Source organism: Oncorhynchus gorbuscha, linkage group LG01 (assembly GCF_021184085.1).
Source record: "Oncorhynchus gorbuscha isolate QuinsamMale2020 ecotype Even-year linkage group LG01, OgorEven_v1.0, whole genome shotgun sequence".
Classification (NCBI taxonomy): Eukaryota; Metazoa; Chordata; class Actinopteri; order Salmoniformes; family Salmonidae; genus Oncorhynchus; species Oncorhynchus gorbuscha.
Window position 1 is genome coordinate 18508632 of NC_060173.1, and position 19071 is coordinate 18527702.

Below are 19071 nucleotides of genomic sequence, written 5' to 3' on the forward strand. Positions count from 1 at the left end.
AAGTATATAGAATGGTGTCGTCTGCGTAGAGGTGGATCAGGGAATCGCCCGCAACAAGAGCAACATCATTGATATATACAGAGAAAAGAGTCGGCCCGAGAATTGAACCCTGTGGCACCCCCATAGAGACTGCCAGAGGACCGGACAGCATGCCCTCCGATTTGACACACTGAACTCTGTCTGCAAAGTAATTGGTGAACCAGGCAAGGCAGTCATCCGAAAAACCGAGGCTACTGAGTCTGCCGATAAGAATATGGTGATTGACAGAGTCGAAAGCCTTGGCAAGGTCGATGAAAACGGCTGCACAGTACTGTCTTTTATCGATGGCGGTTATGATATCGTTTACTTCCTTGGGTGTGGCTGAGGTGCACCCGTGTCCGGCTCGGAAACCAGATTGCACAGCGGAGAAGGTACAGTGGGATTCGAGATGGTCAGTGACCTGTTTGTTGACTTGGCTTTCGAAGACCTTAGATAGGCAGGGCAGAATGGATATAGGTCTGTAACAGTTTGGGTCCAGGGTGTCTCCCCCTTTGAAGAGACAACTTTACATGTTGTGTTTATAGTTTTGCTCAGTATACTTATTTTGAAGGTCTATTTGTAACTAGCGTACTGTATCATTGTAGCGTTTCCTATCCTAAATTTTGTTGTACTACTTTAGATGTTATGCTGCTCATGTGTTGTTGTATTTCTACTCTACTGTTATTCTGCATATTTTAAAACAGGGATGGGCAAACCTTTTGATCAATACATTTTTTGTTTTTGTTTTACTCATTCGGGTGTCAACTTACTGTTGCAAGTTAGAATAGTAAAATACACAAGGTGCAATATAGAAATGTGGTTGTGCATCAGCAGTTTCTGTCTTGTTATGTCAGTCACTGATACTCACTCCATTAGCCCATGTCAGCAAACACTTTTTAGATTGGTAAGCTATCTAAACTTCGTAATCATGGTGGAATTACCAGCCGGGGGCCCCCCATTGATTTTGTTAGTCTGTCTCACTCATATATCATATTAAAAATTCTCTCCACCCTATTTCACAATGTGTAGAATTGCAGGAAAATTGTTGTAAAAGCTAATTTTGTCTTTGTCCCCCCTTCTGCAGTTCTACACCCGACATCAGCCTGAAACCTCGCATTTCTGAGGCTTCTGAGATACAGAATCAGCACAATGGTGCCACCTACCTGCCTATCAACAGAGCGCCCTTCCCTGCTGTCACTGTTGACCAGTCTATGACCAGCTACTCAGGTCAAAATATTAAATATGATATAATTATTCAGATATGGACTAGTAAATATACAGTGAGCACCATAATTCATTGGACAGTGACCATTTCTTTGTTATTTTGGTTCTGTTCTCTGGCACTTTGAGTTTGAAAGGATACAATGAGGGTGAAGTGCAGACTGTCCGCTTTAATTTGAGGGTATTTTCATACGGATGAACCGTTTAGAAATGATAGAAGCTTGGCCCCCAACCATTTTTGCGTCATCAAAAAACATTGGACTGTTTAAGATAATGTAGAATAAAGTAATCATTGTTAATATTTGGACGCATATCCTTTGCATGCAATGACTGCTTGAAGTCTGCGATGCATGGACATCACCAGACGCTGGGTATCTTCCCTGGTGATGTTCTGCCAGGCCTGTACTGTAGCCATCTTCAGTTCCTGCTTGTTTCAGGGACTTATTTCCTTCAGTCTCCTCTTCAGCAGGTAAAATGCATGTTCAATGTGATTCAGATCTGGTGATTGACTCGGCCAGTCAAGGATTCTCCACTTTTTGGCCATAAAAAACACCTTCGTTACTCTAGCAGTATGTTTAGGGTCATTGTCTTGTTGCTTGATGACGTGCCGTCCAATGAGTTTGGAGGCATTTGGTTTTATCTGAGCAGATAAAATATTTCTGTAGACTTCAGAATTCATTGTTCTACTTCTGTCTGTAGTCACATCATTGACGAAGACAAGTTCCCTGTTCCACTGGCAGCCATACAGGCCCAAGCCATAACACCCCCTTGACCATGTTTCACGGATCAGGTGGTATGCTTTGGATCATGGGTATGTCTTTTTATTCTCTACACTTTCCTCTTTCCTTCACTCTGGTACATGTTAATCTTTGTCTCATCTGTCCACAATACTTTTTTCCAGAACTCTTGGGGCTCTTTTAGGTGCTTTTCAGCAAACTGCAATCTCGCCTTTCTGTTCTTCAGGCTTATCAGTGGTTTGCATCTTGTAGTGTACCCTCTGTAGTCCTGCTGGTGTAGTCTTCTATGTATGGTAGACTTTGACACATCTACACCTGCATCCAGGAGAGTGTTTTTGATCTGTTGGGCTGTTGTCAGGTCTTTTTTTCTTCACCATAGAGAGTATTCTCCGGTCATCCGCTACAGTGGTCTTCCTTAGTCTACCGGGTCTTTTGCCATAATTGAGTTCACTGGTTTTTTCTTGTTAATGATGAACCAAACTGTTGCCTTGGGCCCAGGGTTTTGCAATGTTCCTGATTGATTGATTTTCATTTCTGAGCCTTATGACGGCCAGCTTCATTTGCATCGACACTGCCGTCTTCCTCATGTTGTCACACCCCAACAAATCAAATCAAATCAAATCAAATTTTATTTGTCACATACACATGGTTAGCAGATGTTAATGCGAGTGTAGCGAAATGCTTGTGCTTCTAGTTCCGACAATGCAGTGATAACCAACAAGTAATCTAACTAACAATTCCAAAACTACTGTCTTATACACAGTGTAAGGGGATAAGGAACATGTACATAAGGATATATGAATGAGTGATGGTACAGAGCAGCATACAGTAGATGGTATCGAGTACAGTATATACATATGAGATGAGTGTGTAGACAAAGTAAACAAAGTGGCATAGTTAAAGTGGCTAGTGATACATGTGTTACATAAGGATGCAGTCGATGATGTAGAGTACAGTATATACATATGCATATGAGATGAATAATGTAGGGTAAGTAACATTATATAAGGTAGCATTGTTTAAAGTGGCTAGTGATATATTTACATCATTTCCCATCAATTCCCATTATTAAAATGGCTGGAGTTGGGTCAGTGTCAATGACAGTGTGTTGGCAGCAGCCACTCAGTGTTAGTGGTGGCTGTTTAACAGTCTGATGGCCTTGAGATAGAAGCTGTTTTTCAGTCTCTCGGTCCCAGCTTTGATGCACCTGTACTGACCTCGCCTTCTGGATGATAGCGGGGTGAACAGGCAGTGGTTCGGGTGGTTGATGTCCTTGATGATCTTTATGGCCTTCCTGTAACAACGGGTGGTGTAGGTGTCCTGGAGGGCAGGTAGTTTGCCCCCGGTGATGCGTTGTGCAGTCCTCAATACCCTCTGGAGAGCCTTACGGTTGAGGGCGGAGCAGTTGCCGTACCAGGCGGTGATACAGCCCGCCAGGATGCTCTCGATTGTGCATCTGTAGAAGTTTGTGAGTGCTTTTGGTGACAAGCCGAATTTCTTCAGCCTCCTGAGGTTGAATAGGCGCTGCTGCGCCTTCTTCACAACCTCCAAAGGCAATAGCAAAGTCTAGAATCAATACTATTCATCAACAGCTCTCCTGCATTCACTAACGACACAAATGAATACACCTGCCTAACGACACACATCGGTGAAGCCAATTCAACAAATACTTGTAGTACCTTAAAATGGGGGGACCATGTACAAAAGGTTCTGTCATTTCTAAACGGTTCATCCGATATGTATGAAAATACCCTCAAATTAAAGCTGACAGTCTGCACTTCACCCTCGGTGTCATTGTATCCTTTCAAACTCAGTGCTAGAGTACAGAACCAAAATAACAACAAAATTGTCACTTTCCAATTAATTATGGTGCTCACTGTAAATACACAAAGTACCAGTCAAAAGTTTGGACACACCTACTCATTCCAGGGTTTTTCTTTATTACATCAAAACTATGAAATAACACATGGAATCATGTAGTAACCAAAAAAGTGTTAAACAAATCTAAATATATGTTATATTTGAGATTCTTCAAAGTAACCACCCTTTGTCTTGATGACAGTTTTACACACCTGGAACGCATTTGAATTAACAGGTGTGCCTTTTTAAAAGTTAATTTGTGGAATTTTTTTTCTTAATGCGTTTGAGCCAATCAATTGTGTTGTGACAAGGTAGGGGAGGTATACAGAAGATAACCCTATTTGTTAAAATACAAGGTCCAATTTATGGAAAGAACAGCTCAAATAAGCAAAGAGAAACGACCGTCCACTACTTTGAGACATGAAGGTCAGTCAATACGGAAAACTTCAAGAATTTGGAGTGAGTGCTAATAATGGGCCTATGTACGCCTATGTAGGTATTCCATTACAAATCTGCCGTTTCCAGCTACAATAGTAATTTACAACATTAACAATGTCAACACTGTATTTCTAATCAATTTGATGTTAATTTAATTGACAACATTTAATGGACAAAACATGTGCTTTTCTTTCAAAAACAAGGACATTTCTAAATGACCCCAAACTTTTGAACGGTGGTGTACGTGTACAGTGGGGCAAAAAAGTATTTTGCCACCAATTGTGCAAGTTCTCTCACTTAAAAAGATGAGAGGCCTGTAATTGTCATCATAGGTACACTTCAACTATGACAGACAAAATGAGAAAAAAAATCCAGAAAATCACATTGTAGGATTTTTAATGAATTTATTTGCAAATTATGGTGGAAAATAAGTATTTGGTCACCTACAAACAAGCAAGATTTCTGGCTCTCACAGACCTGTAACTTCGTCTTTAAGAGGCTCCTCTGTCCTCCACTCATTACCTGTATTAATGACACCTGTTTGAACTTGTTGTCAGTATAAAAGACACCTGTCCACAACCTCAAACAGTCACACTCCAAACTCCACTATGGCCAAGACCAAAGAGCTGTCAAAGGACACCAGAAACAAAATTGTAGACCTACACCAGGCCTGGAAGACTGAATCTGCAATAGGTAAGCAGCTTGGTTTGAAGAAATCAACTGTGGGAGCATTTATTATGAAATGAAAGACATACAAGACCACTGATAATCTCCCTCGATCTGGGGCTCCACGCAAGAAGAATCCATCAAGAAGAAGATTGCGAGAATGTCATATGGTCAGATAAAACCAAAATATAACTTTTTGGTAAAAACTCAACTTGTCGTGTTTGGAGGACAAAGAATGCTGAGTTGCATCCAAAGAACACCATACCTACTGTGAAGCATGGGGGTGGAAACATCATGCTTTGGGGCTGTTTTTCTGCAAAGGGACCAGGATGACGGATCTGTGTAAAGGAAAGAATGAATGGGGCCATGTATCGTGAGATTTTGAATGAAAACCTCCTTCCATCAGTAAGGGCATTGAAGATGAAACGTGGCTGGGTCTTTCAGCATGACAATGATCCCAAACACACCGCCTGGGCAATGAAGGAGTGGCTTCGTAAGAAGCATTTCAAGGTCCTGGAGTGGCCTAGCCAGTCTCCAGATCTCAACCCCATAGAAAATCTTTGGAGGGAGTTGAAAGTCTGTGTTGCCCAGCAACAGCCCCAAAACATCACTGCTCTAGAGGAGATCTGCATGGAGGAAAGGGCCAAAGTACCAGCAACAGTGTGTGAAAACCTTGTGAAGACTTACAGAAAATGTTTGACCTCTATCATTGCCAACAAAGGGTATATAACAAAGTATTGAGAAACTTTTGTTATTGACCAAATACTTATTTTCCACCATAATTTGCAAATAAATTCATTAATAATCCTACAATGTGATTTTCTGGATTGTTTCCCCCTTATTTTGTCTGTCATAGTAAAGTGTACCTATGATGAAAATTACAGGCCTCTCTCATCTTTTTAAGTGGGAGTACATGCACAATTGGTGACTGATTAAATACTTTTTTGCCCCACTGATATATATATATATATATATATACACACGCACACACACACAGTTGAAGTCGGAAGTTTACATACATAAGGAACCGAAACTGGCTGTGCGAGTGCGCCATCGTGCATAAGTTTATTTTGTCCCCCTACACCAAACACGATCACGACACGCAGGTTAAAATATCAAAACAAACTCTGAACCAATTGGCATCTACACTTTTACCACGAGAACCGGCAAAACATTTAGTCTTTCAATCACCCACGTGGGTATAACCAATAAGGAAATGGCACGTGGGTACCTGCTTCTATAAACCAATGAGGAGATGGTCGAGGCAGGACTTTCAGCGCGATCTGCATCAGAAATAGTAATGACTTCTATTTTAGCCCTTGGCAACGCAGATACTCGTTGGCGCGCGCGAGCAGTGTGGGTGCAATAATTGAATAACATAGATTTCTACATTTATTTTGCGACGCTCGCACACGTGTAATGTCCGGTCAGCATGTTAGCCAAATACATTTAAACTCAGTTTTTCACAATTCCTGACATTTAATCCTAGTAAACATTCCCTGTCATAGGTCAGTTTGGATCAGCACTTTATTTTCAGAATGTTAAATGTCAGAATAATAGTGGAGAGAATGATTTTTTTCAGGTTTTATATCTTTCATCACATTCCCAGTGGGTCAGAAGTTTACATACACTCAATTAGTATTTGGTAGCATTGCCTTTAAATGTTTTAACTTCGGTCAAACGTTTCAGGTAGCCTTCCACAAGCTTCCCCTAATCAGTTGGGTGAATTTTGGCCCATTCCTCCTGACAGAGCTGGCGTAACTGAGTCAGATTTGTAGACCTCCTTGCTCGCACATGCTTTTTCAGCTCTGCCCACAAATGTTCTATAGGATTGAGGTCAGGGCTTTGTGATGGCTACTCCAATACCTTGACTTTGTTGTCCTTAAGCCACTTTGCCACAACTTTGGAAGTATGTTGGGGTCATTGTCCATTTGGAAGACCCATTTGCGACCAAGCTTTAACTTCCTGACTGATGTCTTCATGTGTATATATTGAAGAAACAAGACATCATTTTTCTCCCTCATGATGCCATCTATTTTGTGAAGTGCACCAGTCCCTCCTGCAGCAAAGCACCCACACAACATGATGCTGAAACCCCCGTGCTTCACGGTTGGGATGGTGTTCTTTGGCTTGCAAGCCTCCCCCTTTTTCCTCCAAACATAACAATGGCCATTATGGCCAAACAGTTCCTTTTTGTTTCATCAGACCAGAGGACATTTCTCCAAAAAGTATGATCTTTGTCCCCAGGTGCAGTTGCAAACTGTAGTCTGGCTACTTTATGGCAGTTTTGGAGCAGTGGCTTCTTCCTTGCTGAGTGGACGTTCAGGCTATGATGATAAAGGACTCGTTTTTCTGTGGATAGATACTTTTGTACCTGTTTCCTTTGCTAGGTCCTTTGCTGTTGTTCTGGGATTGATTTGCACTTTTCACACCAAAGTACGTTAATCTCTTGGAGACAGAACGCGTTTCCTTCCTGAGTGGTATGAAGGCTGCATGGTCCCATGGTGTTTATACTTGCGTACTATTGTTTGTAGAGATGAACGTGGTACCTTCAGGTGTTTGGAAATTGCTCCCAAAGATGAACCAGACTTGTGGAGGTCAAATTCTTTTTTTTCTGAGGTCTTGGCTGATTTCTTTTGATTTTCCCATGATGTCAAGCAAAGAGGAACTGAGTTTGAAGGTAGGCCTTGAAATACATCCACAGGTACACCTCCAATTGACGCAAATGATGTCAATTAGCCTATCAGAAGCTTCTAAAGCCATGACATCATTTTAGGGAATTTTCCAAGATGTTTAAAGCCACAGTCAACTTAGTGCATGTAAACTTCTGACCCACTGGAATTGGGATACAGTGAATTATAAGTGAAATAACCTGTCTGTAAACAATTGTTGGAAAGATTACTTGTGTCATGCACAAAGTAGATGTCCTAACTGACTTGCCAAAACAAGAAATTTGTGGAGTGGTTGAAAAACAAGTTTTAATGACTCCAAACTAAGTGTATGTAAACTTCCGACTTCAACTATATATATATATATATATATATATATATATATATATATATATGGTTTTCTGTCAAATTACTTAAGTTCACTCATTCAAGCCTCTGATTGGCTAACCACACTGCTCATCTCTACAGGAAACCCAATGACAGCAGTCTACGCCATATCAGCCAACCACCCTGGTTACTCTGACTACTTTGTCATGTCTCCACCATCGTCGTACGGAAGCCCATCTTGGATGTCCTACCCACCGGAACCTGAGGACATCCCACACCAGTGGAATGATACTGTAAATACTGTTAGTATCTGAACCAGAACAATGGCCCTGTATATTTAGCTTGTATAACACAGATTGTTTGTTCTGGATTCTTCACTATTAGTCCCTGTTTAAACCAGTCTCTTCTCTTTTCAGAACCCGTGTCATTTAGAAACCATTTGTTGAGATGACCTGATCTCTGGCACTGAGTGGAAACAGCATATATCTTGGTGGGCACACACACTTAAGACAAGACAGCATTTTCTATCAATGATTTGGGTTTTTGTGGCTAATTTCCTTTCGTTACATTTCTTTCTCTTTGTCTTCCAGGTGTCCTATCGGTTGGGCAGTAGGGCCTCCCTCCCTCACAGTGAGTACCCCTGGACTAGAGCACCCTGCCCTCACTGTCACCCCTGGCACCTGCTGGCCTCCGGCCTGCCTCCTCAGCCCATCCAGGCCCCACATGGTCTCTGAGCCCCAGGTCACACAGGCCTCACAGCCTCCATGTCAACTGCCACCAGCCAGCGGAGGATGGCCTAGAGTAGAGCAGCAGCATGGTAATGCCACATACAGCCTCTGCCCTGGTCCACACCATCCAACGACAGAGCTGGACTGCCTGTGCTTTTTGATGATCCAAATTCTTTAAAGGAAAGAAGAGTTTTACCTACTAAACTGATGGTTTATGTGTATTTTTTAAAATGACAAAAAAAATAGTATCTAACTCATCTTGAGCTGTTTCAGTTTTTGGATATTTGTGTGCTTTGTCATTTACTTTTGTGCATTACTTCTTATTTTGAATGAGTAAAACATTTAATGACTGTATCTTGTGTGCTCACCTTAATTTAAGGAAGACATTTGTGCAAGAAAAGCTTTGGTGTGATTGGCATTGTCATTCTGTATTTCTGAAATGTACCCATGACCTTCAACCCATCAGATTACAGTAAAAAAAAACACGTGTTCTGTCATTCATATGTTAATGAGGTGCGTCTACTAACCATGATTATGAAAAGCTGAATAGAGTCATATATTGCAGCACACAAATAATCTTACAATGGTTCTTTACTTGCAAGTGTTATTATGTATTTGTATTTGGAGATTCTGACTTATATTGGGTCATATTCATTCACTGGACAGAGTGGTAATTAATCAGATGTGTTGGATGGGCCACAGGAGTATTTATTCAATTTATTATGTAACTTGACAGCATTAGTTATTGAACAGACTTTTACAAGCAGTGAGAGAGAGAGATATTTTCTGTGTATATTTTGACATAATTTTCTTGACATGTTGACTTGCTTTAATGCATTTTGAATTTGAAGGACGGTCAGGTTGTTTTGAATCCTAGTGTACCAACACTTAGATGTCTAACTACCAGGATCATCTAGTGTAAAACATGACCACATTTCAAATGTATTCCTTCATGTAAGTGCATATGCTGGTATATGCATATACACAAATACTCACTGGGTCATAACATAAGCAAAATGATGCATAATGCTATGTTTTACTAGTATTTACTGAATCGCCTGGATTTCAAAACAAGGATAATGTGATGGCTTGGGCTCTTTACCATGTATATGCTACTAGTTGAGTTAATCAGTGCAGTTTAGTGTAGATCAACAACCACAAAACATGTAACCAGACTTGATTTGTATTACTGTGATATTGCTGATATTGAATATCTAATAATGACATAGCATTGGAAAGGTTTTTACATTTAAAAATGGTGACAGAATCAGGTTGAATGTGATGATAAAAAATAAAATACAGTTTGATCCATCACAAAGTAGGGACGTTATTAGTTTAGTCTGATATTAGATGAACAGAGCACTTTCTCATCCTGAGTTCCTGACCCCACAAAACTGCAGTATCAATGCAAATACTTTGTTAAGCATGCAATATTAATATCGAAAATATTAGAATAACTGCTTTTTAACAAATTATGAGTCATACTCAAAATTATAAAAAGATGCAAATGCATAGTCAGTATCTGGTCCATTCGTTTGACTGGGTAGGTGTCTTCAAATGCATAGTCAGTATCTGGTCCATTCGTTTGACTGGGTAGGTGTCTTCAAATGCATAGTCAGTATCTGGTCCATTCGTTTGACTGGGTAGGTGTCTTCAAATGCATAGTATAATAATAATAATAATAATAATATATGCCATTTAGCAGACGCTTTTATCCAAAGCGACTTACAGTCATGTGTGCATACATTCTACGTATGGGTGGTCCCGGGGATCGAACCCACTACCCTGGCGTTACAAGCGCCATGCTCTACCAACTGAGCTACAGAAGGACCGCATAGTCAGTATCTGGTCCATTCGTTTGACTGGGTAGGTGTCTTCAAATGCATAGTCAGTATCTAGTCCATTCGTTTGACTGGGTAGGTGTCTTCAAATGCATAGTCAGTATCTGGTCCATTCGTTTGACTGGGTAGGTGTCTTCAAATGGATAGTCAGTATCTGGTCCATTCGTTTGACTGGGTAGGTGTCTTCAAATGCATAGTCAGTATCTGGCCCATTCGTTTGACTGGGTAGGTGTCTTCAAATGCATAGTAGTATCTAGTCCATTCGTTTGACTGGGTAGGTGTCTTCAAATGGATACCAACTGTTTCTACCTAGTTTGAAAAAAATATTTAACTATTTTTCTACAAAAATATGAAACCATTATTTTGACGTTTAAGCGTAATATTCCAAAGAAAGTATGATAAATGTAAAAAGCCCAAATGCAAAGACATTTAGAGAATCTGTGTGATTTGCTCTGTAATACTACATAAAATGTCTACTTTTTCTGCTCTACACATACACTGGTAAAACATTCTTCCTCTACTAGATTTAGTCACAGTAAAGTTTCACTAAACAATGTTGATGAGACTTGAAAATAATTCAAATGGAGCCTATGAGTTGAACATCTTTGCCTTTATCAAGCACAAACAATCTGGTTGATGCTTGGAATCGTCGTCATTGTAACTTGTATCGCTAAGAGACAAAAGGCACTCCCATTTGTTGAAAATAATATCATTGGTATGTTCAGTTACCCATATTTGAAGCTAATGAAGGGGAAAATGTGATTGAGTTGAACAGTCAAAAGGAACATAATGAAAGAGTTGACATAAGTTGATGTACTCCTGATGCTTCTTTTACCTCATTTCTCTGAGATTAAATGTGATGATTAGCCCCGGAGGTTTCTGAAGGCACAGCAGTTTGAATCATGCTATGAAGAATGCAGTTGAATGTAGTTATGCAGAATTTTGGTGAAATAAAACCCAATAAATTACAACTTGGAATTTGTTTCTTGAGTGGAACTTTAGTTTTACAACCCTGAATGAAGAATAGATACTTTCAGTAGGAACCTGCACGTGAGGGAGATGGGAGTCTGTGTGTGACATTTTCTACCGGTTCAGTGAATAAATGTCAGGGTCTCACAGCCATCTGACAGTGCAATGTTCCCATTGTCTAAGGAGCTGAACGTCCCTAGAGGGAAACTCATTTGACCAGTGACGTTGAAGGATTTATAAAGACCACAGACCGCAGCTCCAGCATCTAAAATGACTTTTCTTGACTTTCTACAAGCAATGAATCCTGAATACAACACTTTTACACTGAACAATTCATTGTCCTCAGAAAGCTTTAAAATTGGTATTCTTTTCCCACACATTATGATTAATTGCCGTATCAGTCCTCCAAGGAGATGGTAACCACGTCAGGCAGGACCTTCTCTTCAGTACAGTCTGAGACTACTGAGCTACATTAAGATAAACTTGTTTTAGGGACATCAATCCATATACACAGAGATCTAAAGTAATATTGGATCAGTTCCTCTTATAGAGGCAGATTGTCAGTAAGCCTGTGAGTAAACCTTCAGGATTTTTTTGTACTCAAGGCTTACCCCTAAAACATCAGGTCAGATCACACATTGCTAATATGGTAAATGTGTGATCAACTGGCAGTTCATCTTTATCCCCACAAGGGGGAGGCAGAATTCCTGTAACTCATTTTCACAAATCTCACTCCATCTCCATTTTACAAAACCAAAGTCTCCGGCATTAATGGAGGTCTAGATGCTTTTATCTCCCATAATGCACCTGGATTTTTTCTTAAACATGTTGTAGTGTTATTCATACACGGCTCTCATCTAAGGGGCCTTCCCAGCTGGCAACACTGTTTGGAATGATGTCATGGCCTGCTCGCTAGCCTGCTGTGGGTGAGTCAACCCTGTTTAACAACAACACATTACCCAGGTACCCCCTCCTCTGCGGCTCTGGAGCCAGGCTGATGTCCCTACCTGCTGAGGTGTCTGTTGCACCTCATCCCGCTAACCATGGAACAACCCCCAGGCCCTGATGCAGTGACAAGAACAATCCCCTCTCTTCACCACAGGAAATAGACCCTGTTCAAATGGTTCTCATCTGTTTCTTCCTCCTCTCCTACTGGGGTAGTCAACACACAGAGCACAGCCTCCAGGACCACTGGTTGTGCATAAGAAAAAGGTAAACAGTTCTACTTAATGGCAGGTAGCCTAGTCGTTAGGAGCGTTGGGCCAGTAACTGAAAGGTTGCTGGTTCAAATCCCCAAGCTGACTAGAGCAATACACTTAACCCTAATTTCTCTGGATAAGAATATATGCTGAATGGTGATAATGTAAGCCAACCATGAGATTTGTCAAGCTGAAAAGTTCTATTCCACTGGGCACAAACTGGTTGAATCAATTTGTCATTGTATTGTGACATGGAATCTACACTGAACAAAAATGCAACATGCAAAGTGTTGGTCCTATGCTTCATGAGCTGAAATAAAAGATCCTAGAAATCTTCATTACGAACAAAAAGCTTATTTCTCTCATATTTGATGCACAAATGTGTTTACATCCCTGTTAGTGAGCATTTATCCTTTACCAAGATAATCCAACCACCTGACAGGTGTGACATATCAAGAAACTGATTAAACAGCATCTTCATTACACAGGTGCACCTTGTGCTGGGGACAATAAAAGGCCACTCTGAAATGTGCAGTTTTGTCACACAAAACAAAGATGTCTCAAGTTGAGGTAGTGTGCAATTGGCATGCTGACTGTAGAAATGTTCACCAGAGCTGTTGGCAGAGAATTTAATGTTAATTTCTCTAACATAAGCTGCCTCCAATGTCATTTTAGAGAATTTGGCAGTATGTCCAACCGGCCTCACATCCGCAGACCACGTGTAACCATGCCAACCCAGGACCTCCACATCCGGCTTCTTCACCTGCAGGATCGTCTGACACCAGCCAGCCAGACAGCCTATGAAGCTAAATATAAAAAAATAAAAAAAAGCATTGTTTTTGGGACAGGTCACTCGCTCAATGTTAAACCTTGTTTAGATCTTTTATTGAATTATGTAGCTCTTGAGCAAGTTGAGGAGACTAAACTGCTGGCTGTAACCCTTGATAGCAAGCTGTCATGGTCAAAACATACAATGGTTGCTAAAATGGGAAGAGGTCTGTCCATGATAGGGCGTTGCTCTGTCTTCTTGACATCTCAGTCAACCAGACACGTCCTACAGGCCTTAGTTTTATTACACCTGGATTACTGCCCAGCTGTGTGGTCATGTGCGGCAAAGAAGGACATAGGTCAATTTCAGTTGGTCCAGAATAAAGCAGCACGTATCACACTTAGATGTACACGAAGTGAATGTGCCAGTAACATGCATGTCAGTCTCTCCTGGTTCAAAGTTGAAGAGAAATTGACTGCATCACTATTGGTCTTTGTGTGAGGTATTGATGTGTTGAAGATACTGAACTGTCTGTTCAAGCAGTTGGCACACAGTTCAAATACTCATCAGTACAACACAAGACAAGCAACCAGAGGTCTCTTCACAGTCCCCAGGTCCAGAATAGAGGTTGAGAAACACACAGTTCAGATACTCATCGGTACTACACAAGACATGCAACCAGAGGTCTCTTCAGTCCCCAGGTCCAGAATAGAGGTTGAGAAACACACAGTTCAGATACTCATCGGTACTACACAAGATATGCAACCAGAGGTCTCTTCAGTCCCCAGGTCCAGAACAGAGGTTGAGAAACACAGTTTTAAATAGAGCCATGACGACATGAAACTCTCTGCCAGCTCAGGTAATTCAAGCTAGTAATAAAACCAGATTCAAAAAACAAATGGTACCTTACTGCACAAAGGGGCTGTGAAGAGACACAGCCATTTTAAATATATTGTGTTGTAACTTGCACTGTATTATGTATCAGACCTAGATATTCTGTGTATATACTGATGTGTAGGCTGTGTGTGACACTTTAAATGTGTGTATTTCAGTCCTTGACTAATTGTGTTCCATACTATGTATTATATCATGTTTCATGATCCTAATAAATACCAACTACCAAACTGTTGGTTTGCACAACCAAACAATTTCTGCACAAACTGTCAGAAACCGTCTCAGGGAAGCTAATCTGCGTGCTCGTTGTCATCACCAGCTTCTTGACCTGACTGCAGTTCGGCGTCACAACAGATTTCCGTGGGAAAATGCTGACCTTCACTGTCACGCTCTTCACTGATGAATCCCGGTTTCAACTGTACTGGGCAGATGGCATGTATTGCGTTGTGTGGGAGAGCGGTGTGCGGATGTCAATGTTGTGAACACAGTGCTCCATGGTGGAGGTGGGGTTATGTTATGGGCAGCCATAAGCTACTGACAATGAACATAACTGCATTTTATCAATGGCAATTTGAATGCACAGGTGCATACTCACCAGACATGTCACCCATTGAGCCTGTTTGGCATGCTCTGGATCAACGTGTACGACAGCGTGTTCCAGTTCCTGCCAATATCCAGCAACTTCGCACAGCCATTGAAGAGGACTTGGACAACATTCCACAGGCCACAATCAACAGCCTGATCAACTCTATGCGAAGGAGATGTGTCATGCTGCATGAGGCAAATGGTGGTCACACCAGATACTGACTGGTATTCTGATCCACTCCCCTACATTTTTTAAAAGGTATCTGGGACCAACAGATGCATATCCCAGTCATGTGAAATCCATAGATTAGAGCTTAATTCATTTATTTCAATTGACTGATTTCCTTAAAGGAACTGCAACTCAGTAAAATCTTTGAAATGGTTGCATATTGCGTTTATGTTTTTGTTCAGTGTTGTGTAGTGGGTTTGCTGGCATGCACAAAATAATATCCAAATGTGGCGATTTTAGCAGGCATATTTATTTTTTATTTTTATGCATGCATGCCTGCAACACAACACAATATTTTAATTGCACTATAACGGTGACAGACAGTGCCCACGTAAAGCTGTCTCAACAGCAGAGTCCCAACAGCAGTTTCAACACCTTACCACTGGCTATCAGAATACCTGCTAGTGAAGGTGTCAGGAGACTGCAGGGATTTGTAGTCTTGTATGATGTCTACTTTGATACTAATTAACATTTTCGAATCTGAGAGTAAATAGAGCTGAATCTTGTCTGACATGGTTATCAAACATCACGCCAGGGTAAGCCTACACAGGAACACAGCCCTTATTTTAAGTGTTCCAAAAATCACCATTGGGAAAAATGAATGGTGGAAATATTATTGGAACTATTTTGCCCTATATATGGCGACCAGAGTATGGGCGAGTGGATGTGTTGAAAGGAGTGTGTGAAAAGAGGATCAGCTACAGTCAATATTTGGACATTGACCAAGTTATCATTTGGATCTGTACGCCACCACAATGGATTTGAAAGGAAACAATCAAGATGAGCTGAAAGTTTGAGGGTGAAAGGTGTAGGATTTACAGCACTTTTTATATGTGGTCTCCACAATTTTATTATCTCAAAATGAATTGGACAAACTAACAATCATAAATTAAATTGTGAGTTTTAATACTTGGTTGCAAATCCTTTGAGGTCAATGACTGCCTGAAGTCTGGAACCCATAGACATCACCAGATGCTGTGTTTCTTCCCTGGTGATGTTCTGCCAGGCCTTTACTTCAGCTGTCTTCAGTTCCTGCTTGTTCTTGGGGCATTATTCCTTCAGTTTAGCCTTCAGCAAGTGAAATGCATGCTCAATTGGTTTCAGGTCAGGCCATTGACTTGGTCATTGCAGAACATTCCACTTCTTTGCCTTAAAAAAGTATTGGGTGGCTTTTGTAATATGCTTCGGGTCATTGTCCATCTGCACTGTGAAACACCATCCAATGAGTTTTGAGGCATTTGGCTGAATCTGAGCAGATAATATAGCTCTAACACTTCAGAATTCATCCTGCTGCTTTTGTCAGCAGTCACATTATCTATAAATACAAGGGAACCAGTTCCACTGGCAGCCTTACATGCCCACGCCATAACACTACCTCCCCCATGATTCACAGATGAGATGATGATTTTGGACTGTTTAATGAAGAAAAATACAATTCCCTTTTGATTTGAACTAAATCAGAGGACCGCCCCTGAGCCCAGTTAGGGTCAGACATCCTGGGACAGCTCTCTACGGCCCTTCCGAATAAAACCCCCACTCGGGTTTTCGATCAGCAGACCGAGCTTACCTCAATTACGAGATGGCTAAAGGTTGCAGACCATGTTTTTCTCCATTAGGAGGACAAAGGTTGTAGACCATTGCTGAATCTTTTAACCATACCACGTGGTTAAACTCTTAGACTATCGATACCGACAGAATAAGAACAAGTCTTTGATATTAATTACTAGTCTGCAGATAGAAATTCGGTATCATTGAACGCGAAGAACGACAACCGCAAACATCCATTCAATAACAATTGCCACTCTAAACAATCCCCTCTAACCACAACCGAGAGAGAGCGCGAGAGAGATGGACAATTCTACAAAATAAATGAACTTTTCACCAGCGATCAAGATGACACACTGAGCGTAAATATATATATTGATTGCAATTATTTCCGAGTGAGTGAGCGTTCATGTGCAAAGGATTAGCATTTCCAATTGTTATAATTATCACTGTAGTGACTTCTTAGTCGACCCCCACTTCCCCTTTTGTCTAACAAGCCGCCATGCCGGTTTAGCCCACTAGGGCACATTCTCCTATCATTTCTTGTAACCACATTTACCTTGTTTGTTTATGCATTTCTGTGAATTACTTAGTTAGTAATAAATAAATGATTTAAGACAATTGATGTATGGATGACTCATAGTGAAGACTGGGTTCGTGCAGATAACCAACAATTTACGACGTTTGGAATGAGACTAAGGTGAAGTAAAGTAAATAATTCATTAATTCGAAGACTAATTGATCAGATAAAATATCTGAAAAGTTATTTTAGGAAATGATAACTTTGTAATCGGAATATTTTTCCTTGGTGCCCCGACTTCCGTTACATGATTAATCAGTCTAATCGCGTAATAACTAATTACAGAGAATCTTTGATTAAAACTATCAATATTCAGTTAATGATAGTAAAGACACGACACTTTATTCACATTTTTAAATTTCACCTTTATTTAACCAGTCGAGAACAAGTTCTCATTTACATCTGCGACCTGGCCAAGACAGAGCAAAGCAGTGCGACACAAACAACACAGAGTTACACATGGGATAAACAAATGTACAGTCTATTGACTATAACACAGTAGAAAAGTATATGTACAGTGTGTGCAAATGTAGAAGAGTAGGGAGGTAAGGCAATAAATAGGCCATAGTGGTGAAATTACAATTACAATGAGCAATTAAACACTGAAGTGATAGGTGTGCAGAAGATGAATGTGCAAGTAGAGATACTGGGGTGCAAAGGAGCAAAACAAAAAAACAATACGGGGATGAGGTAGTTGGGTGGGCTATTTACAGATGGGCTATGTACAGGTGCATTGATCAGTAAGCTGCTCTGACAGCTGATGCTTAAAGTCTCTCTGGTAAGAAGAGTGGCGGGGGCGTATGCCTCATGACTAACGGGACATACAGGAAACATACAGGAACTCAAATCCTTCTGTTCACCTGATTTAGAATTCCTCACAATCAAATGTAGACCGCATTATCTTCCAAGAGAATTCTCTTCGATTATAATCACAGCCGTATATATCCCCCACTAGTTCTGACCATGCAGTAATATCTAACAAGTAATCTAACAATTCCACAACAACTACCTTATACACACAAGTGTAAAGGAATTAATAAGAATATGTACATATAAATATATGGATGAGCGATGGCCGAACAACATAGGCAAGATGCAGTAGATGGTACAGAGTACAGTATATACATATTGGATGAGTAATGTAGGGTATGTAAACATTATATAAAGTGGCATTGTTTAAAGTGACTAGTGATACATCAAATGTTTTATTATTAAAGTGGCTAGAGATTTAAGTCAGTATATTGGCAGCAGCCACTCAATATTAGTGATGGCTGTTTACAGTCTTGAGATGGAAGCTGATTTTCAGACTCTGGGTCCCAGCTTTGATGCACCTTTACTGACCTCGACTTCTGGATGACAGCGGGGTGAACAGGCAGTGGCTCGGGTGGTTGTTTTCCTTGATGATATTTTTGGCCTTCCTGTGACATCGGGTGGTGTAGGTGTCCTGGAGGGCAGGTAGTTTGCCCCTGATGATGCGTTGTGCAGACCTCACTACCCTCTGGAGAGCCTTGCGGTTGTGGGTGGAGCAGTTGTCATACCAGGCAGTGATATAGCCCAACAGGATGCTATCGATTGTGCATCTGTAAAAGTTTGTGAGTGTTTTTGGTGACAAGCCTAATTTCTTCAGCCTCCTCAGGTGCTGTTGCGCCTTCTTCACCATACTGTCTGTGTGGGTGGACCATTTCAGTTTGTACGTGATGTGTACGCCAAGGAACTTAAAACTTTCCACCTTCTCCACTACTGTCCAGTCGATGTGGATAGGGGGGTGATCCCTCTGCTGTTTCCTGAAGTCCACG

At 40.9% G+C, this 19071-nt stretch overlaps 1 protein-coding gene across 6 annotated transcripts in view; it reads left to right on the plus strand.

Annotated features, from left to right (window-relative positions):
- Positions 1 to 11487, plus strand: part of LOC124034127 (UPF0606 protein KIAA1549L-like) — a 55848-nt gene extending 44361 nt beyond the window's left edge. For 5 of the 6 annotated variants that reach the window (XM_046346887.1, XM_046346904.1, XM_046346896.1 and 2 more), the window contains 4 exons: positions 1103 to 1245; positions 8078 to 8238; positions 8353 to 8426; positions 8527 to 11487. In XM_046346887.1, the coding sequence (XP_046202843.1) occupies positions 1103 to 1245; positions 8078 to 8238; positions 8353 to 8382 (334 nt within the window). In that variant the 3' untranslated portion in view covers positions 8383 to 8426; positions 8527 to 11487. The remainder of the gene's footprint in view (positions 1 to 1102; positions 1246 to 8077; positions 8239 to 8352; positions 8427 to 8526) is intronic. The other variant, XM_046346912.1, reaches the window with a different exon arrangement.
- The last annotated feature ends 7584 nt before the right edge of the window (positions 11488 to 19071 follow it).